The sequence below is a fragment of the Sporobolomyces koalae genome, assembly GCF_050403365.1.
Source record: "Sporobolomyces koalae JCM15063 DNA, S_koalae_JCM15063T_v1_ctg7, whole genome shotgun sequence".
NCBI classification, from domain to species: Eukaryota; Fungi; Basidiomycota; class Microbotryomycetes; order Sporidiobolales; family Sporidiobolaceae; genus Sporobolomyces; species Sporobolomyces koalae.
In genome coordinates this window covers 18341-38761 of record NW_027481764.1, presented here as the reverse complement: position 1 = coordinate 38761, position 20421 = coordinate 18341, and the positions used below count along the sequence as shown (strand labels likewise).

The following is a 20421-nucleotide window of genomic DNA, read 5'->3' as shown; positions in this document are numbered from 1 at the left end:
GAGTATGCACGAATCAAATCATCAGAGGACATAAGAATGGCAAGAGGAAGTACGTTCATCACTTGACGAAGAATCGGGGAACAGATCGTGAAAAAGATCAGACGACCTATAGACGTTTCTCTCGGTCACTCCTGTAGAAATCAGTTTTTCTCGTATACCCTGGCTGTTTGCAAGTGTTCTATGATGCATTTCCCAGAATGTGACCGTGCACCAAGTTTGCCGGGACCATAAGAAATCAAAATTATCGAGCCGCCTTTTCGAGCTTGTCTTTGACGTCTGCAGGAGGCAACAAGGACGAACTCGTTGCGAAGCCATACTCTGATCGAGTAACTGTGAGCAGAAATCAACGTCCGTCACGGCGTCAGGAGAGTCACTTCAGGAACCCCACAAATCAGGATGGAGGAGGAGAACACTTACGATTGAAGAAGGTTGTATACGTCTCGACCACCTCTTCCTGTCGAACGACAATTTTCGTGCGTCAGAGGACGTGTACGGAATTTTCCGAGCTCAGACTTCTGTAGAGACTCACGAGCAGCGGAGGCAACAAGACGGCAACCGTTTTCTCCTCCTCGAGATACAACCTCAGTTTCGCCGCCACATGCTGCGTTTGACGTTCGAGTTCTTGTTGAAACTGTTCGTGCAGATTCAACACTTGATCGGGAGTGGCCCAAGGTTGACCCGGAAGATCTTTCGCTGCTGTGTTACTCGTCGAACTGGAGGACGCTGCAGTGCTAGAGTTTGAAGTCGAAGAGAGGAACGCAGTACAACGATCGAGGAAGTGTTGGATCGAGCTAGTCAGTCCGAGGCTGCTCGAACTGATCAACTGTTCACAAGCCGTCTTCAAGGCCGTATCGAGATCCTGTCAAGTCAATTTCACATGAGTATACGTCGAGGTACAAGACAAGTACGACAGATTCTCACGGTTTTGGCATCGACCATGGTCTCTGCAAAATTCGGCATTCCTTTGCTAGCCAACTCGAACAAAGCGGCAGGGTTGAAGATGGCCGAAGTGTTGCGCAAAACACTACTCAGCATGTCTGCCATAGCGATCGTGGAAGTGTGAGTGTCCTGGAACGGGAATTCCCGGCTGGAAAGAATATTGTTCTTACCTGTGACGGACGAGAAATCTGCAGCCCGTTCAATGTGCACAAGATCGACACTCCTGACAGTCTCCTTCAACAGCAGCAAATGTCGGATCAAGAACAGCTGGGCGTCGAGCTGTTTCGATTGTGCGAAGGGGGCTGCGGGTGCGCTCTTCTCGCTCGTTGCAGCTTGTTGGGCCGTGATGAGTGATGCCGCGTTCAGTAGAGACTGCTGACAGACGGTGACGGCTTCGCCTGCAAAGTCTTCGAAAATCGCAGTCTGAGAACGCAGGCAGCCATTCAATCAGAATGTCTTTTTCCACATACAGATGGCGGTGAGGATAGAGAGGGAGTACTTACATTCACGAACGCGTTCAACCTCGCGAGTACCCAAACGGTGTTCTGCAGAGTCGGGAACCACCATTTCGTCTGGTCTTCGTTCGGGGTTTTGAACCGCTTCTCCCGATCTCGGTCTGCGCTCCCCCCTGCTGCGAAGGCTGTCCGGTCTTCGTCTTCGACTTGCTCGACCTTCCACAGCGGTTCTTTCCCCATCTGCTGCGATGCCTTCTTTTCGAGAATCGCGGGATAGTCGAGATCCTCTGAGGTCGGAACGTAGTGCAGCACTTGAGACTGTACGACGGCTTGAGCGCGAAACACCAAACGAGTCTGAGTGTCTTGCAAGATTGTTCGCAACAGGATCGAGAATCGCAATCGACCGAGTCCCATCCTCGTGGTCGAAGTGGTCGCGCCGGTGGCCGAACGAGGTTGGATCGTTTGCGTCGAAGAGCGGCGAGCGAGCGAGGGACTATCCCTTGTGCGTTCGTGAAGGACGAGCGAGCTGTCGGGATCGAACAGGTCGTCTTCGACATCGTCGTCGTCTTCATCGTCGGAAGCTTCGACGAGACCGGTATCGGCGTCCAAGGCCATCATCGCACCGAGCACGGTGCACAGTTCACACAGGGCATCGAGTCGAGGTTCGTGCAAGATTCGGGGCCGCAGCGAGTCGTACAGGTGATCGCAGAGGTTTTCCAAGAAATGGCTGCGGGACACGAGAATAACCTCAGCACTGGTGAGCCTATGAATCTCCCATACGTAAGGGTGAAGCGAGACTCGACGCACTAAACTTCAGTCTCTCCGGTTGAAAAGTATTGTTTGTAGAGGGACCATTCCTCGATACAGACGCTGCGCAGATGGTTGCATCCCGCTTTCGCGAGCTTGATCAACTCGGTTCCGTTCGGGTCCATGCGTTTCACTTCTTGAGCCAGGCCGGGACTCAACAGCTGGGTGCGCGCGGCGAACCACACTTGGAAGCACTCGGCCCGCAAAGCGCCATATTCGTTCGGGTCGGATTCGGCGCGTTTCTCGAGCTCGACCAGGAGAATGCGCAGCGAAGACGATGGCGACTGGAATTTCTGGTACAGCAAAGCATAGAGAGCCGTGTCGGATAGTTCCTGCTCGCGGGCGACACGGTCCTCGAATCAGTTACTCGTGTTCGATTCGACGGCCTGACAAATGAGAGCGGGCGACCTACTCTGCCGTTCATCTTTTCTGCCGTATCGAGCGTAATTTGGCGCACGGTCGAGACAAAGTACATTTTGATGAGAGTCATTGCTCGGGTCAGACACTGCTGGAAGCGGATCAGGTAGATCTCGGCGTCGCGGAAGTCTCGCTGTTGGGTCGGGGGTAAAGGGTCAGCTTGCAGACACCATAGAGACTAGGAGCAGGCGGTGGCGACGTGCGTTTGCTTTGAGATACTCGAGACAGACGTCGAGACGGTCGATCATGTTGAGAAAGTCGTCCTGCAGGACGAGGTCCTCGCCGGGGAGGTTGAGCATCTTGGTCGCGCTCTCGAGTTCACGGAAGTACTCGAGGCGGTGACCGATCGCGTCGGTGACCTCGACGAGGTGTTTGTGCTCGTCGAGCATGGTCTCGCACGCGAGTTGGAGCGCGCGCGAGTTTTCCTCGACGTAGCGGTAGTTGGCCTCCATCTCGGAGAGCAAACCGCGCGACTCGTCGAGGCCTTCGAGTACGGCATCACACGTGGCGAGGTGAGCATCGAGTTCGGCGAGGTACTGACGGTAGACTTGCTCCTGCGAGTGTTCGAGGTCGCGCTCGACTTGGGCGAACCAGTCGTGGAAGTGCTGGATCGTGTCAACCGGGTGCTGAAGGAGGTTTGGGCGGTGTTCGGCGGTATCAGGCGAGCCCCGGTCAGGCTGGTCAGGGCCAGTCAGCGAGGTCGAAGTGGGGCGAGACCGGTGCGCGGCTGCGGCCCGCTTCGGGTTGTCATCCTCGAGTTTTTGCAGCTGTGTACAGCAGGGCTCGATATCAGATCGCAACAAGGATCAGACGAGGCTTCAGGCGAGAGCAGGACTTACGTGAGTCGGTAACGGGCGCAACGCGGCGGCATGATTCACGCGCTGGACTGATTGCACTTCGAGCGGGGACAGCGGTGCGAGGGCATCCCAGTCTTCGAGGCTGAGCCTGCTTGTCGATGCGCGGGATGATGCCATCGCAGGTCGCGTAGAGAGCTGACCGCTAGGCGAAGTACTTCGCTTGATACTCCTCGCTCTCGACCACTCGCTGCCTCAACCTGCACAGCAATATGGCCGATTTCTTTCGACAGTACCTATGCTGCTGTCTTCCGCGCGCAGGCCCCGCTGTGAGTTGCCGAGCGAGCTCTTGTCGCCTGCGATTATTGATCGAACCGAGGCCGCTCACTCATCGCTCTCGACACCGTGCAGGACAACCCAGAACGACAACCACTGCTCGACCCGGATGTCCTGCCCGAGTCAGTCTGACTTCGCCGTTTGACAAGCTGCGCGCACCCTGATCCGTTTCCTGCATTCGCGCGCACAGAGCCCCACCTCGAGCACCTCCGACTCGCACGACCGAAGAGCAGGAACAGGAACAGCATCTGCGTCGCAAGATTCTCAACCAGGCATCAGAGTCGGCTTGACTTCCTCTCTCGAATCGGAGTCTCGAGCTGATTTGCTTCCTTTCTCTGCGCAGGCGCCTGATCAACATCCTGTCCCCACACCCATTCACGAGTCCTAGCCCTCGTCATGCAACGTCACCCACATCTCCAACGTCGTCCCGATCGTCTTCGAGATCGTCCTCTCCCACTCTGACCGCTTCGCCCCGACGTTCACACCGTTCGAGCTGGCGACCTCCTCCGAACGACCCGATCGCTCCTGTCCGCGTCGTCCACCTCGGCAAGGATTGGCAAGAGGCTGCCTCGAGCAATGGCGCTGCTGCCGCCGTCCAAGACACGCCCTCGACCCTGCGGAGACAACAGCACAAACCGGCAAGACCCGCGAGCAGTCATTCGATGCGCACCTTGCCCCGCGCGCACCCGAACTCGAACCAACCGAGCCCACTCGGAAAACGTTCGTCTCGATCACAAAACGATTCAGGTTTGGGCGCAGGCGACGATGACGAGGAAGAAGAAGAGGAATCGAGATTTGGCACCGTCACGAGCTACAAAACGGCGGCTTCGAGAACGAACGGGGACGGCGACGACTATGATGACGACAGCGGTGCTCGAGGGAGTCGTCACGGCCTGAGAGACATTTGGGGAACCGCCACCGAAGAAGGCTTTGAACAAGAAGACGAGCAAGACCCTCTCGAGCAAGAGCAGGCGAGTCCTTCTCTTGCCGATTCCTGTACTTGCCCGGAACAGTCTACTTACCCACCCTGTCCTGTGCCTTCAGCTGCAACGAGCGCTCGAGGAAATGGAACGTTCGATCGACGATTGGAAGTTGACTCCGGTCGGTCCCATCGTCGCCGATCTTGCCGACTACAAACCGCGCAAATGAGGCGTCTGCCCTGTCTCCAACATAGAATTCTGATACCCTTTTTACTGTGCCATTCTCTCTGTCTCTCGCTCTGATAATATCCACTCTGCTGATTCGATTTGGGCAGAAACTGCAATTGCGGGCGGAAAAATGTCGTGTACCCATGTCTATGGACCTGATGATCTAGAAGCCGAATCGATCGAGAGCACCTGCAGAACCTGACGCGGCCGACTTGGCAGCGAGCGCATTTGCTTTCGCTTGCTTTGCTCGGACCCGGTTCTTCTCGAGCTTTTCCTTGAGCGCAACCTACAGGGACACCGCGAGCCGAAGGATCAGTTCAATCAATCTCAGGAAAGAACAAATAGCTACAGAGAGAGAGAGACTGACCGTCTGAGGGTCGATCACGTTCCTTCTCCTCTTGCGCAACGCCTTCTTGATCCCACTGCTCTTGCCCCTCATGCGTTTCTTGTCATCACTCTTCTTGAGTCGTTTCTCCAACCGTTCCTCTCGCAACTTGCCCTCGACGTCATCCTCGTCTTCACTCTCGCTACTCTCGTCCTCGACCATGTCGGCCGTTCCTTTCTCCTTCAACCGATCGATCCTCGTCTTTTTCGCAAACGCCGTTTCGCGGTACCCAGGTTTGTGCACGTTCTCATCCTCGTGCGCTCTCAACACGTTGCGGTCAACTTTGCCAACGACGTCTTGATCGAGCGTGATCAAGTCGAACGGCAACTTGTCGAGCAACATGTGAACCTCGCGTTCACGACGACGACGTTTGCGTTCGAACGGATCAAGTTCGAGCGAATCGTAGTTGGCTTCTCCCGCTCCGGGTACGACCAAGGACGTGAACCCTTGTGCGTGTCCGACTCCGAGCAGATCTTCGAACGGGGTGAACCGAAGTGAGTGGACTGCGGTCGAAGGGAACGTGTGCGTCAAATACGGTGGAGGTGGCGCTCTTGGTGATTGCGAAGGCTTCGAGAGATCGTTGAACACCTTTTGTTTGTCCCCAAGAATCTGTCAGGAATTGACACCTCGAGTGCAAACCATGGATGGAACTTACGCTAATGTGGTTTCCCCATCCAACTCCGAGCAGACCTTTCTGACTCCACGTGGAACTCTTGGGCGTCTTCTTCAAGTGGTACTCGTTCAAGACTTGCCACTTTCTCGTGTCCCAAATCTTGACACTTCCGTCGAGACCAGTCGTCACCATCCTGTACCCCATTGTCGAAGGATCGATTGCGATCGAAGACACGGGTGAAGTGTGCGCGAGTAGTTTGACCTGCGCTTGCGAGACGGACGGAGACCATAGCGTGACCGTACCTGCGATCAGAATTCGAAATTGAAAGCTCAGCAAGAGTTTATCGAGGGAACGAGGAAGCAGAGCCGGGCTTACCGTTCTGATGTCCGAGGTGAATAAAAGCGTTGTGGGCGTTCTGAGCCATCACGTTGCACGAGCCTAGTTTTGTTCGGTGTTCGGCAACGAGTTGTCCTGTCGACGTATCGTGGTATTTGAGGTAACCCGGATTTCCCTGCAGGAAACATCCCCGAGGCATCAGTGCTTCCGAACATGGATAGAAAGACAGGAACAGCAAGGACTTACGATCGTGGCAAGGAGGAAGTGGTATGGCAGGAACTCCATCTGGTTGACCTCGATGTGTTGCCGCAGCTGGTGCACCTCGAGACCGTCCTTGTCGTAGATGTAGACGTACTTCTTCTGCGCGACGGCATAGAACGACTCGTCGTGAAGCCATCGGATCGCGCGACATGTCTCGCCGAGCTGGAGCTCCGAATGGAGTCGACCAGACTGCCAGTCAAACGTTGCGACATGTCCCTTTCTGCCGGCAATCGCGAGATGACGTCCATTGCGAGTGTAGTCGACGGCGTACGGTCCAAACTCGTCGAGATTGAGCGAGAACTGCTTGCCCTCGGTTGCGACCGCACTCGAGTCGACAATCTCGCGCTGGGTGATCCTCCACGTACGTTCGAGGTCTGTCTCGGTCTCGATCAGACCCTGATTATCCTGGTTCAAGAGTAGGAGTTGGTCGTGCTCGTAGTTGGCCTCGGCAGCAGCCTTGGCGGTCGAAGTGAGGTGTGCGAGGTGGTGTCCGAGTTTCTTGTCACGGTTCTTCTTCGGGTTGGCGTGCTTCTGCATCATGTGCGGTTTCGCGTACATGTACTTTTTGATCTGACTCGCTGGTGGCACGTACGAAGGGTCCTGCTTGGGCAGAGACCGGTTCGAGTTGGACAAGAGCGACTCGGGCAAGTCGCCACCATCTTGGTTTGCGGCTTTGCCTTTGCCCTTGTGCGCTTTCGAGCTACCGGCTTGCGCGTCCATAGTAGGCCGAAGAGGTGCTGTGCGGTGTCAAAGTCGGAGGTCGAGTTGTGGAAAGTTGCAACAATTTTTGATCAACAAAGTCTCACGTTGCATGCATGCACTCACTGGCAGTCGTCCTTGCTAGAGGCTGCCATCCATCACGACTCCTTAGAAGCATGGCGCCAAGTACTTCAACAAGCGATACGTATCGCCACTGGCTAATCAAGGTGCGGTCGTTACATGCTCTCTCGAGGATCGTTCACGCTGACCCGCATTCCCCCACACACACTCCTTCGCACCTCGACCCAGGCGGAACCCGATAGTCGGATCGAGAAGGGCGTTGATGTCAAGTTCTCAATCGACGATTTCGAAAAGTGCAAGGCAAGTCGCGGTCCGAGTCTCGTCAAGTACTCTCGGCCTGACGAGAGTTGTTGCTAGGTCTCGTCTTGGGAAGGAGTCAGGTGCGCCGTCAGGTAGCGTATCTTGTAGCCCAATCTAACCCCGATTGAGATCACAGGAATCACCAGGCGAAGAACTACCTCAAGACGCAGATGAAGAACGATCACCTGTGCCTGTTTTACGCTTCCAACTGCAAAGTGCCGGGAGTGACCGGTATCGCCAAAGTCGTCAAAGAGGGCTACCCCGATCACAACGCCTGGGACGAACGCCACCCGTTGAGTTGCTTCAATTCTTCTCGGTGGAACTGGCGTCTCTCGAAGCTGACTCGTCGAGGGTGCTTCAGCTATTACGATCCCAAGTCAAAGTCGGACGCTCCAACCTGGTACATGGTTGATGTCGAGGTAATGCTCCCTCTTTCTTCTCGACCAAGACCCCTTCGTCTAATCTCTTGTGTCTCTCTCTCGTCTGTTCCTCCAGTTTGTCTCTCGACTACCTCACCTAGTCCCTCTCGCGCTCCTACAGCATCTCTCGACACTCGATTCACCTCCCGATTCCCTCTCGTACCTCTCTTCGTCTCAGCTGCGAGAGATCGCCAACTCCGCATTGCTCTCTAGAGGCCGCTTGAGTGTTCAACCCGTCTCGGACGAATTCTTTCAAGCGGTGAGAGCCTTGGGTGAGAACGGAGGCTTTGACCATTTGCTCGTCGAGATCAAGACTTCGAAATCGAAAGGCAAGGCGAAATCAAAGACCATCTCAAAGCAACCACAGGACGAAGAGAAACCGAAAGTGACACGCAAAAGATCAACCAGGAACGGCAACGAAAGAGATGCTGAAGAACAACTATCAGGAGAGGAAGAGGAAGAGGAGAAACCAACTAAAAAGGCTCGAGGGAGGGCAAACGCCTCGACACGAGCGAAACCATCCAAGCGGCTCAAGAAGCAGGACGACGACGAAGATGGCTTTCCGTCAGAGTCTGAGGAGGAGAGGATGCCGACACGGGGCAGCAGTACGAGGAGTAGGAAATGAAGGATGCATTGCCCGTCCCGAGTTCGAGGGATCGGTCTCTAGTCGGTTCCGAGCATATCGACCAAGCCGGCCAACCGTATGACCGTACGGCACGGCACCACACCGCGAACGTCAGCATGCAAGCGCCTAACGAAGCGACCACTTAGTCCTCCAATGTCCGCAGGGAGTGCAGCCGGACATCTGCAGCGGCCTGTACAAGCTTTTCCTGGCGATCAAGTGTCGTAATCGCACAACGCGGATGTGCACATGCCTGAATTTGACCTCTGTGCAACTGTAGATCATGCGATCGAGCTTGCATTTTCCGGATGCGCGTTGTCCGCCCAATTCTGTGGTAATACTGGTACCTAAGTGGTAGCACTGTAAGAGACAATAATCACCGCTGTAGGCTCTCAGCGATATCAGCGGGAATCCGGTACGGTCACCGAGCAGAGTGTGTTGAATCATTCGATCATCGTTCGTGCGCGCGCACTTGCCTGCTCTCACTCATTTGATCGCTGGTTCGAATACCCACATCATGGCAACACCATCAACTTCTGCTGGAGGCCAGCAGTTCTCGGCGGAAGACTTCTTCGCTCAACAACCACCACCCGCTCGACTCGAAGAGTTGCTGCAAGGAGTGCAAGCGTTTGTCGAGAAGAACATCAACGAGGGCAGGAGGGTTGTACTAGTCACTGTGAGTCTGGCTACATCATTCCAGGGTTGCGCTACGTAAAGGACTGCAGTGGTACGGATACATGATGAAGATCCAAGTGGGGTCCGACCCGCAACACCTCTCTTCAATTCCGATAGAGCTGACCCTAATGAACATATGATTGTCTACAGAGTGGAGGAACAACTGTACCCCTCGAGCACAACGTGTGAGTCGGCGTTGTGATCCGTTTTCCACCTTGTCCAGGATCTGACCCTCCTTCTCGTTTGTTCACAAAGCGTACGATTCCTAGACAACTTCTCAGCCGGTACGCGAGGAGCTGCATCCGCCGAACACTTTTTACGTACGGGTCAATACGCTGTCATTTTCCTGCACCGTCAACATTCGCTACAACCGTTCTCGCGACACTACTCGCACTCGACCAACCCGTTCCTCGCACTGCTCGATGTCGTTGGCGAGGACGGCAAAGTGAAAGCCCAGACACAAGGTCTTGTCGAACACGAAGCGGAACTCGCAGGAGGGCTGTTCCCCCCGATCAGTTCGGTCGGAACTCCTGCGGCTTCGCCTGAACCGCAGGTACATTCGCTGCCCCTGGCAGATGGCACGTTCCCGATGGATCACGGTTTGACGGTCCAAGTGCGACCGCCGAACCTATCTCCGATGCTCAAACTGCTCAAATCGTACAAACTCGTGCAGTCGATGGGGATCCTGCATTCGATCCCGTTCGTCACGATCGACGAGTACCTGTGGCTGTTGCGCGGGATCAGTCGGGTCATGGGACAGACCAAGGACCGAGACGGCAAAGAGGTTGGCAGGCGCGGCATGTACTACTTGGCCGCGGCCGTGAGCGACTTTTTCATTCCCTACACGCGCATGGTGAGTCACACTACCCGCTCCATCTCGCCTCGGTAGTGGCAATCACTGATCGTGATCCCGTACAGTCGGAGCACAAGATTCAGTCGGGCAAAGGATCGCTCGTGATCGAGATGGATCAAGTGCCGAAAGTGTTGAAGACAATGGTCGACGAGTGGAGCAATGACGGGTTCATCATCTCGTTCAAGGTACGCCTCTCTTTCTCTGTATTCCCCATTGTCTCACGACTGCGCTCAGAACATGGATTGCGGACTACCGCAGCTCGAAACGGATCGCAACCTGATCATCCCGAAAGCGCGTGCGGCGCTCGAGCGGTACGGACACCAAATCGTAGTCGGCAACTCGCTCACCGAGCGCAAGCACGAAGTCGTATTCGTTGAATCGCACGGTGAAGAGTGGCTACGGATCCAGGAAGGAGAGACGGGTGCAGGAGGGCAGGTGAAGGAGATCGAGGAAGACATCATTCGAAAACTAGTCGGACTGCATGATCGATGGATCCAAGGAAAGCAATAGACAGCCGCGATGACATGTGACTCTCGACGCATGCAGACATGGCTGAGCAGGCTTCAGAGAGAGTGCGTACAGTGACCGCTAGAGGTCGACGCGCGCACGCGTCGGGCTTCCGCTTGTTGCCCTCACGCGGTCGCACCCCTCGAGAGCAACAACGCCCTTGCAAAACACATTTTGCACAAGCTAAAAGACGATCTCGCTCGCGTTACTGCGCCCAAACACGCTCTCTCGCCCGACCCGGGATTGATCAACACAAACGCGAACCCGCGTGCTCCCGAAGTCAACCATGCCGCCGTACCGCGACCCGAATAGGCTCTTCTATGACCCGGCAAATCCGGTCATGCTTTCGACGGACCAGATGCAGCAACTGAGCCCGCTCGAGCTCCAAGCCGCGACCGATCAACTCGACCAACACCTCATCCTCGTGCTGCAGCAAATCGAGGAGAACTTTGCCAAGTGCAACCAGGTCGTTGTCGAGAGCCTCTTGCCCGCTGTCGAGCAACATGGCGAGAACTCGATGCGAATCTTTGAATCCATCAAGGTGCGTACTCTTGCGTTCTGAGCCTCTTTCTCTCTCGTTACCGGTACCTAATGTTATTCGTACCTTACAGTTCTGGAGACCGTTCTTTGAAGCGGCTGCGTCGATCCGTCTGCACGAACCCTACGGCGATGATGCTGCATCCGTCGCAACGGAAGAACCGAACCAGACGTCGGCTTCTCCAGACCGCACCATCTCGAGTGCAGGCGACCGAACCCATACGCGTGACTCGTACGGCTCGGATGACCAGGGAACTCCTCGTGCTTCACACCACTACGTGCCTTCGATCAACGATGATTCTTCGCTGCCTTCTGAGCCGCACTGGTCTACCGACCAGCACCAAGATCAGCTGGGTTCCCCCGTCCGGACATCCCAGCAACCTCTGCCCGCCAATTCTGCCATGAAGCAGCCTGCCCATGCCGCACCTGACCAGCAACTGCAACGACTGCGACTCCGAGATCTCCCTCCAGATTCTCCCGACGTTCCCGAGCCCGAATTCGAAACCGCTGTCTTCGGTGGCATCAGCCGACAAGGGACACGAGGAGGAGGCGACAAGGGCAAAGATCGAGAATTCGACGAGTCTCAAGATCCGTCTTCGCCTTCGTTCAGTCTCTTGCGAGAACCCTCGCCTTCGCCGTCGCCTGCAGACTCGAAGCGGGCCAACGAACCCTCTCGCGCTCCTGCGTCTCCACGGAACATCAGGGCAGGAGGTGGAGACAAAGCGCACTCGAAACTGCTCGACAAGATCCTGCGCAAGAACCTCGCCTCTCCCGCAGTACCGGGATCTTCAACTCCGGGTCGACCGACACGCCACCACGGTGCCTCCAAAATGAAGTTTCCTTCAGACGTTCCTCGTGAGTGGGACGGCATTGCGAACCTGTCTCACACCGCCTTGGACGCATTCCCCTCTCCGATCAAACGCAGGCAGTCGACGACTTCAACCACTGCCGGCGGGGACGATGATTCTTTCTCAAACATGATGATGGCAGCTGGCCCGGCTTCGAACCAACGACTTCACCCTTCTTCCTCTTCGCTCGCCTCGTACCTCACTTCTTCCCCTGCTCCGAAACAGCCCACGACATCTCGCACGAATGCCTCTTCGAATCCGACGAGACCATCCCAGTTCGCTTCGTCGCCGTCAAAGATGACTCGCACGCCTGCCAAATACGCGGCTCGACTCACCGCTCAGAACGTGTACGATTCTCTCGGTCTCAGTGACTCGCCATTGCCGTCACCACCTTCCATCTTGCGCACGAATCACAAACCTTTCAACCTGTACGAACACACGCAACGACTCTCGATCGCTCCAACTGCTCTCGAAGACGCAGAACAAGAGCAGTACAGTCCAACTACCGATCGGAACGAGATACGAGCTCACTCGTCTACCTCACGAAACTTGAAACCCGAGAATCAAGAAGATGCGAGTGTCGCATACTCGAACGCTTCCTCGATCTTGCCGAACCAACCTTCGTTCGTTGGGTCCGACACTTCCCATACTCGACCGTTCAACCTGTACCAACACACTCAAGAACAACAACAACAACATGCTCGAGGAGAAGGAACACACGCCAAACTTGGAGACGACGACGATGATGATCGGACTGACAATATCGATGACTTGTTGTCGGGCAAAACCATGACGTTCAAGCAAGAACAACGCATGTCTCTTGCCCCTCCCATCCAAGTTCCGGATCAACACCTCGGGGTCGATTTGGGAGGAATTGTCGATGATGATGAGGAACACTACGACTCGAGGAGGAATGCGCAAGCGGGATCGCACCCCGAAGATGACGACTTGAGTTATGTCGATGAAGCCGAAACAATCGGAAACGATCAGGAAGGACAACATGAGCGAGATTTGTATCAGTACGGAATCGCTCGAGATGAGGACGAATCGTTCAATATCGAGAGAGGGTTGACGAGGGGGAACCCGGTAGGAGGAGGAGGAGGGTTTGGACATCGATTGATGGATGGACCGGAAGATACTCTGTTTGGGATGCCACCGTCACAGCCGCCACCACCAGCAGCGGCGGCGGCGGCGATGGCGCAGCCCCGATTCCCGGCGACGGGACTCGATTACCCTGAAGCCGACGAAGACACGTTCACTCAGGAACCGCTCGATCGACCTGCAAACAACTCTCGAGGGTTCAGATTACACGGATTGAGCGATATGGAAACGCTTCATGGAGGAGAACTTTTGTCTTCAGGTGAGAGAGAGAGAGGAGAAAACATCTCTTGAATCATGTGAAACCGGACATGAGCTGACCGACCTCTAACTGACAAACGCAGAACCATTCCAAGCAAGTCCTTTGGCTGGTAGATGGGGTCTCGGTGGTGGAGGGAGTGGTCAACAGTAAACGCCATTTCCTGAGCTCGAGAAATGTTTATCATCTTGCAGGTCTTCGACCTCGTCAGGACGACAGCGTCACGACTTGTGAGAAAGGACTCGCTGAAGGGAAGTCTGGGTAGCTATTGGTTGAGAAACCTCGATTAGACTAGCACGCGAATAGAGAAGTTGGCGACAAGAAAACAAGGACGAGGTGAGTAAGAACATCGAAGGGGAAAACGAGTATGCGAGAACGAGAACGATCAGCAAGGGCGATTGATAAAAGGGAAGAAACTAGTTGGGGTACAGAGGCGAAAAGGAGGGATGATGTACAGACAAAACGCGCAGAAAGGGTCAACCCGTCACGCGCAGCGCGCATCAGGTGAGAGAGCTATCGGACAGAGGGAGCGTTTGCGATAGGATTTACAAGCAAAACATGGAGGTGGCACAGAAACACATGGGGGAACAGAGGGAGTTCTGGTTGGGGGTAAACCCAAACGCTCAAGCTAGTCGAGGATGAGGACTTCGACCTCTTTCTTCTTCTCGTCTTTCGGTGGAGCGGTGCTGCTCGTCGAGGAAGAAGAAGCTACAGGTGGCTTGACAATTGGTGTGGCGTATTTCTCTGCGGGTGAATGCGGCACATGAGTCCAAGTTCCGGGCAATCGAGATGAGCTGCGTAACCTCACTTGTCCATTCTTTCGCTGTCCGATCGTGCTCTTTGCGGTTCTTGAGAAACTTTTGCGCTATGTCGGGCATAAGCGGATCATCTGCCAGTCGGAAACAGCGGAGCTGAGTAAGTGGGGGTGCGAGCGAGCGAGCGAACAAGGGAGAGGATGCTGCGCACGCGGGTTGGGATCAGCCAGGAGGGATGCTACCGAGAGCAAGACCTTGACAATCGACAAGGCTGGACTCCATTGCCCTTTCAGGATATCGACTGTTGCGAAAAGAAAGTGAGTTTGGGCTGCAGAGTCAGCAGCCAGAGTCGGAAATTCTGACGAACGACAGATGCCACCCTGAGTATTGATGTTGGCATGGTAGATCTTGGTCATGAACGTGACCTTGGGAGGACGGAACGGGTAATCTGAAGGGAGCGTGATGTGCAGGTTGAACTGTCCATTCTCGTACGGCGAGTCGGGAGGGCCATCTGTGGGTGCAAACGCAGTGAGCTCCGGCTGAAGCACGCGATCTGCTAGACGATCGAGCTCTGCTTACCGATGGTAGCGTTCCACTCAAAGATGGAGTCATCTTGAGGTCCGGCGGTGCATCCCGGCGGGAGCGACTCTTTCTTGAGATCAGCGAGTTCGCGCGCGATACGCTTCTGCGACATTCCACCCACTTGACGAGGCGCCATTCCACTGCGTAAGTGTGCTTCGAGCGAGAAGTGGCGATGACAAAGGTGACTTGGAATGGAAACGGAGGAACCCTCGGCGCGGCCGCGCATATCGCGTGCACACGACGTCGTCGATCGCAGTCTCGCAATTTTCGATATTCAACATTCAACGTTCAACCGTCGAGCTCGAGACAAAGAACTTGCAAGTACAACCAAAAGGAAGGCATGGAGTTAAGTAGGAATGGACATTGGGTAAGGGGGCGTCTAATAAGCGAGCGAAGTAGTGTCTGCTGGTCAAGTGGGGTTCGGGAAGGTCGTCAAGTGAGATTGTTGCAGAAAATAATCGAGGCGAATGCCATCGAGAAGTAAGGGGGAGGGCAGGAAAGAGAAGAACAAGTAGGAAAGTGTCCTTTGGGGATATAGACAAGTGTCGTGCAGCTCACGTGTCCCGATCGTTACCGCTGGCCAGACATCGAGTGACGAGGAGGAGCGGCTCCAGGCGGCAGTGATCCTCCGACTCCTCCGAAGGCGGCTGTCGAGGTCGAAACGGGCGAGGGTACCTCGGACGGCGAGAAACTGTTCGACGCGCGCGAGCGGTGACCTTGCGAGTTGCGCTGTACGACGCGTGCACCGGGGGCAGGACCGTCGTCGCGCAGAGAGACCCCACGACTCGATCGCCGAGGTGCGGCCCCGGCGAACGGATTGTTCGAAGCGAACGATTCCCGGCCTCGTGGTGACAGCCCCGCCGTCGGGTCTTGGTCAGGCGAGAACGATCCGTCCGACCCGATCGGTGGCGATGCAAACAGCCGTTCGTTCTCGCCGTCCGTGTCGTAGCCTTCGCGTGTGTCTCGCGGATAAGCCGACTCGTCGTAGGGTTTTACGACCCCGTCGACCACGTGCGCAGGCTCGAGGCTCGCAGATGAAGATGCCGGGCTGACGATCTGGGACTGGCTCGCGAGAGGCGCGGGCATCTCGAGCGCGACCGGGTATCGAGGTGGGTTGCCAAGCGAACCGTTCGACTCGGAATGCGATGGCGATCCACGATGGAGGACCGTTTCCGAACCGAGTGCGCCCGAAATGTAAGTCTCGGAAGACTAGAACGACGCTGGTCAGTCAAATCGTTCGGCAACTCATGAGGCAAGAGTTCCAGGGCAACGCACGTTGAGAGAGTACCGACTTGCGCGGTGGGCCTCATAGGCACCCGAGTCTCGCGATTGAGTTCCGTTGCGGTACCTCCTCTCACGCTCCCAGTCGGCCCACCTCTTCATCGTGATGTGCGACGAGTCGAAGGTGCCTTCCTTGGCTCCATGCGCGTCTGCTCCTTTCACCTCGCCAGCGACCTGTCGCGTCGCACCCCACGAGAAGTCGTCCATGTGAAGGAACGCGTATGCGGGCAGGACAAAATTCCAGATCGGAAGCGAGCACAGGTAGATGAGCATCCAACCAAGGTACGCGAACCGGCGAGAGGTCACGACGATCAGGACCGCAGGGATACCGAGAATGAGGGCGAGGAGGATCAGCGAGACGGTAGGTTTGACGGTGCCGGGGATGATCGCAATAATGATCAGGTAACTGTGAGAAGCGATTGTCAGTCGAGAGGTCCCGCAACGACCGAAACAGGATCCGAGCATTTACCCTGTAAAGGCGATAGCGGCGGGAAGGACGAGGGTACCGGCCAATTCCATGAAGACTGAGAAGGGTAGAATCATTAGCTCCATCGGATGAAACGCGTTGTGAACAGAGGTATCAAGCAACGTACTGACGAAACGCATACTAAAGCAGAACACTCCGCACAGGTCTGGGACGACGATCAGCTCGAAGAGATTGTGAACGGTCGAGTTGATCCAGCGACGTCGCTGCGAGAGCAACACTCCGAATGTGTCGGGCACGATTGTCTTGCAGACTGCTTGCGGACAGAACATCATCTTGCGACGAGGGAAGGTCCGGAGCATGAGAGTAGTCAAGTAACGATCTTCTCCGAGCTGTAATTCACACGCACACGAGTCAGTTGGGAATGGCATTCGAAAGGGCGAGCGAAATCCTTACGAGAAGCAAGTTCTTCTTGTGCAAAGTATCGACCACGTTCTCGGAATAGTGCATAACGATGTCGGGGTTGGCGAGGACAGGTACCCAGTAGCCGTCGCCACCCTTGGGCGCTTTGATCCGATACATTGAGAAACATCCGGGCAGACACGTGACACCTCCAAACATGGACTCGAATGCCTTGGTGAGATGGTGCGAGACGTAGTACTCGAATACTGTGCGGTCAAAGAAGTCGACGTTCAGTACTTTCCGAACGCCGCCCACGAGCAAGAACACAACTAGGCTTACCCTGAATCATGGTCACCCAGGTATCGCTCTTGTTGGCAATCTTGGTTTCACCGCACAAGCCCATGATTTCGGTATCGTTGACCATGCACGACATCATGCGGGAGACGGAATCGGGGAAGATCTTGGTATCGGCATCGACGCAGAGCACGGTCTCGTAGCGATCCGGCGACACGCCTGTGCAACGCCACATTGAATTGAAGAACTCGTACTCGAACGTCGTCATTCGCTCATCGAACATGACCTTTTGCAAGAACGTCATGAGCACGATCTGTGAGTCGCGCTTGCCACGGTTACCCGGTTTCGCATCGTTGACTTCGGCTGGGTTGCCAACCTTGGCGACGAGCATCATGGGCACTCGTTGCTGCTTCGACAGCTCGACCGTGTTGTTGTCATATTCGTAGAATCCAGCGTACACCTTGGCCATGTTGTGACGCTTGTGACCATCGGCAATCGCGACGTACGACAGCGCTTCGACCTCTTCGGGCGGAGTCACGAGTTCCTTCATCATGCCGAGGACGATTTCGGGCGTCGTGAGATCGTTGCCGGATCCTTTGACCATGCCATCCGCGATGACGAGGATGAGCTTGTGCGAGTTGGGGTAGTCAGTCGTCGAGAGCGAGTCCAGAGTCGTTCGTAGACCTTCGACAGATTCAGAGTATGCCGTCACGAGCATGATAGTGTGCGCAAGGGGGAAGTTGAAAGGCTGATAGTCCGACGAGGGCTGCGGGACAACATCGCCGAGGGGGAAGGGGCAGACTCCCATGGCACCTTCAGAAGCCGAATCTCTTGCGAGTCCATCAAGCTATTCAATGCGAATACGTCAGCGATCACGAGAAAGTCACTGAAGAGCTCGACGTGGCTTACAGTGAACGAAGACATGGGCAGCGATGTTGAACTCCTCGATGCTCGTGGTCCACCAGGTGAATCGGGAGGTGAGTTGCGCATGCCGGCACCGAGCATTCCCTTGCGAGATGGTGGTGCACCAAAGTCGCTCGAGCTTGCAAGGAGATCCGCCTTTGAGAACCGACTCGTCGTCGGCAAGATCGCGCTCTTCTTGCTTTGTTTTTGGAGCTTGCTGGTTTTGGGTACGTTGGGTCGGAATCGAGCCGGCGCCGGGCGGTAGATGTCTTCGGTCCAGTCTTCGATGACGGCCGCACGAGCGCGTCGCTCTTCGAACGTCTCTTCCGGGAACTTGCCGATCTTCCAGCTCAGGAACCACCCGAACATGACGGCCATGAAGAACCGGATAACGACGACTCCGATGATGACCACGAGCGAGACGTACAAGACGACATCGGACGCGACACAACCGAATGATTTCGAGTCGATGAATCCGACGCGGAGCACGTCAACCATGCACTCGGCAACGCCGCGTTGCTTCGAGTTGAGCATGAGCGCGGTGATGTCGCGAGCGGTGAAAGCGTCATTCCCAGATCGGATCGTATCGAACAATGCCGGGTACGAGACCTGCGACTTGTCTAGCCAATTGAGGAGGGAGAAGTCGAGAACAGCCCTGCGAGGAACCGTTCAAGGTGTGAGTTTCTCAGGTTGGAAGAACATACAGAGCGCAAAACAGAATCGTACCCGTCGTAGACACCGAGGTTGCGCGACGAGTTCTTGAGGTCATCCCAGGTGTAGTAGACTTGTCCGAGGGGTTTGAGAGCCGCAAATTGCTTGCGTGCGTCGGTTTGGGTGTGACAGAGGGCACCTTCGGCGTAGCCAGTCAGATTGCGGGCACTCGTACCGTATTGATTGTACAGATTGCACGGGAAGTACCAGCCCATCTGGTTCCCGTTGTGCGTGATGCCCGTGCCAGCAGCGGGAGTGATGATGTTGAGGCACTTTTGGTTCACTTTCTGAAACAGGAACGAGCCGTCCATCGACGCGGCGTTGAACAAGTCGTACAACGGGTTCGACCCTTCCGAGATCCCGTTTGCCGCAGGGTGACGGAACTTGTCAAAGTCGTAGTCGTATCCGTGGTAGATCATCGAGCCGCCCTCGATCGTACCGGCGTGGTAGCGCAGACCGGGAGTTCCGCACACGGCTTGCGTGAAGCCGAACGTGAGGAATCCAACGAATGCCATCGATAGGCCAATGATGCACAAGAGACCGATCTTCTCCCTGAACGCATCTTGTCGGTCTTTCGTTCGGTACCCTGAGCGCGGCAAGAGAGAGACGCGTCAGAATATGGCCAGCCGGAAGAGTCAGACAGCGATTGTGTGGGCTTACCGATACACTTGAGAATAGGTGAAGGGCAACACGCCGTCACGACAAGGCAGAACATCATCCAAGCGCTGATCGGCTGCTTCTGCTTCCGCTTCCTCCTCAACTTGTCGCCACCTCCGACATGCACCGTAACCTGACTACTCGATGCCCGATTCATGGTGGGGCGTCTCAGCGTGCCTCCTCGCTTGAAGATGCTCAACCCAGTCTCGTTTGCCATTCCCTCCTCCCTCGCGAGAATACTCTTTCCTCGTCGGACAGTTGCGCCGCTGGGGTTCGTGCCACCGAGTCTCGCGCTCGCAGCTGCGTTGAACGGCGGAGCGGCACCACTCAATTCGGCAGGCCCGATGGGCAGTCCCGCCGAGGCATAGTGCCCCGTGCGTGAAACTGCAGCAGTTCCACGTCCCTCTGCTTCCATTGCGGCGGCATGTTGGCGGTAATTGTACAAGCGGTGGTTCTCGTCGACGCGTTCGCGGTCGGGTCGGACCAACGAACGCTTGCGCTTGAAGTCGTTGGGCGAGTTCGAGTACCCGACGATCGGTACGTCTCCCGCGAGCAGGCGAGCTTGAGCCGACGACGGATCAACTTCGCCGTTGGCGTCATGAGCACCTCGCGCGGTGAACTGAACTTTGGGACCGCCGCGGGGTCCGGGAACGGTCGGTCGCAGGTAGGACGTCGATGATTGAGGATCGTACGGGATCGAATCGAGGTAGGCCCGGTGGGGCGACGAGTCATCGGATTGAGACTTTTTCGAGATGCTCGAGAGGGCCGATTCGGACGGCTGAGGACGCGGACCTGGCGGGCGTTCTTCTCGCTGGGGTCGAGCCGCACCCGAGAAGAGCGCGGTTTGAGGCGGACCTTGCCGTGCTGGCCGTTCGGAAGACATCTCACACGAGGAGGATCGGGGCTGTCGAAAGTCGATGTCGAGGTGCGAGAGGGGGGGCCAGGGCGGGATTGCGCAGTGCGATCGGTCTCGGACGACGCGAAAGGCAAGCGGTCCAGATGCAAGACGCTACCTAGCGTCCG

The 20421-nt window shown here is 55.9% G+C and overlaps 8 protein-coding genes across 8 annotated transcripts; 4 read left to right on the top strand and 4 right to left on the bottom strand.

The window, feature by feature from the left end:
* Positions 1 to 241: 241 nt before the first annotated feature.
* On the bottom strand, positions 242 to 3592 carry COG3 (Golgi transport complex subunit COG3; the record flags this gene model as incomplete). Its single annotated transcript, XM_076677078.1, has 10 exons — positions 242 to 330; positions 418 to 454; positions 530 to 859; positions 922 to 1037; positions 1110 to 1362; positions 1443 to 2121; positions 2202 to 2533; positions 2614 to 2751; positions 2822 to 3385; positions 3458 to 3592. 10 exons carry the CDS (start codon positions 3590 to 3592, stop codon positions 242 to 244), a joined length of 2673 nt encoding a protein of 890 aa, XP_076535597.1.
* A 92-nt stretch (positions 3593 to 3684) lies between these two features.
* JCM15063_004033 (uncharacterized protein) lies at positions 3685 to 4897 on the top strand (the record flags this gene model as incomplete). Its single annotated transcript, XM_076677077.1, has 5 exons — positions 3685 to 3741; positions 3824 to 3870; positions 3939 to 4028; positions 4092 to 4744; positions 4803 to 4897. 5 exons carry the CDS (start codon positions 3685 to 3687, stop codon positions 4895 to 4897), a joined length of 942 nt encoding a protein of 313 aa, XP_076535596.1.
* A 162-nt stretch (positions 4898 to 5059) lies between these two features.
* On the bottom strand, positions 5060 to 7211 carry UTP7 (Utp7p; the record flags this gene model as incomplete). The annotated part of the gene is made up of 5 exons (XM_076677076.1): positions 5060 to 5182; positions 5264 to 5869; positions 5937 to 6196; positions 6270 to 6405; positions 6477 to 7211. 5 exons carry the CDS (start codon positions 7209 to 7211, stop codon positions 5060 to 5062), a joined length of 1860 nt encoding a protein of 619 aa, XP_076535595.1.
* Positions 7212 to 7366: 155 nt separating this feature from the next.
* JCM15063_004031 (EVE domain-containing protein) lies at positions 7367 to 8615 on the top strand (the record flags this gene model as incomplete). The annotated part of the gene is made up of 6 exons (XM_076677075.1): positions 7367 to 7417; positions 7500 to 7571; positions 7629 to 7651; positions 7708 to 7863; positions 7933 to 7990; positions 8067 to 8615. 6 exons carry the CDS (start codon positions 7367 to 7369, stop codon positions 8613 to 8615), a joined length of 909 nt encoding a protein of 302 aa, XP_076535594.1.
* A 514-nt stretch (positions 8616 to 9129) lies between these two features.
* On the top strand, positions 9130 to 10650 carry CAB2 (phosphopantothenate--cysteine ligase CAB2; the record flags this gene model as incomplete). The annotated part of the gene is made up of 5 exons (XM_076677074.1): positions 9130 to 9288; positions 9438 to 9472; positions 9543 to 10140; positions 10206 to 10325; positions 10399 to 10650. The coding sequence occupies 5 exons, from the start codon at positions 9130 to 9132 to the stop codon at positions 10648 to 10650; spliced, it is 1164 nt and encodes a 387-aa protein (XP_076535593.1).
* Positions 10651 to 10933: 283 nt separating this feature from the next.
* On the top strand, positions 10934 to 13542 carry JCM15063_004029 (uncharacterized protein; the record flags this gene model as incomplete). The annotated part of the gene is made up of 3 exons (XM_076677073.1): positions 10934 to 11188; positions 11259 to 13392; positions 13475 to 13542. The coding sequence occupies 3 exons, from the start codon at positions 10934 to 10936 to the stop codon at positions 13540 to 13542; spliced, it is 2457 nt and encodes an 818-aa protein (XP_076535592.1).
* Positions 13543 to 14017: 475 nt separating this feature from the next.
* JCM15063_004028 (uncharacterized protein) lies at positions 14018 to 14862 on the bottom strand (the record flags this gene model as incomplete). The annotated part of the gene is made up of 5 exons (XM_076677072.1): positions 14018 to 14133; positions 14198 to 14278; positions 14356 to 14445; positions 14512 to 14655; positions 14724 to 14862. The coding sequence occupies 5 exons, from the start codon at positions 14860 to 14862 to the stop codon at positions 14018 to 14020; spliced, it is 570 nt and encodes a 189-aa protein (XP_076535591.1).
* A 434-nt stretch (positions 14863 to 15296) lies between these two features.
* Positions 15297 to 20281, bottom strand: CHS3 (chitin synthase CHS3; the record flags this gene model as incomplete). The annotated part of the gene is made up of 9 exons (XM_076677071.1): positions 15297 to 15935; positions 16002 to 16413; positions 16477 to 16531; positions 16601 to 16823; positions 16888 to 17099; positions 17173 to 17974; positions 18037 to 18685; positions 18757 to 19327; positions 19402 to 20281. 9 exons carry the CDS (start codon positions 20279 to 20281, stop codon positions 15297 to 15299), a joined length of 4443 nt encoding a protein of 1480 aa, XP_076535590.1.
* Between the last annotated feature and the right edge of the window lie 140 nt (positions 20282 to 20421).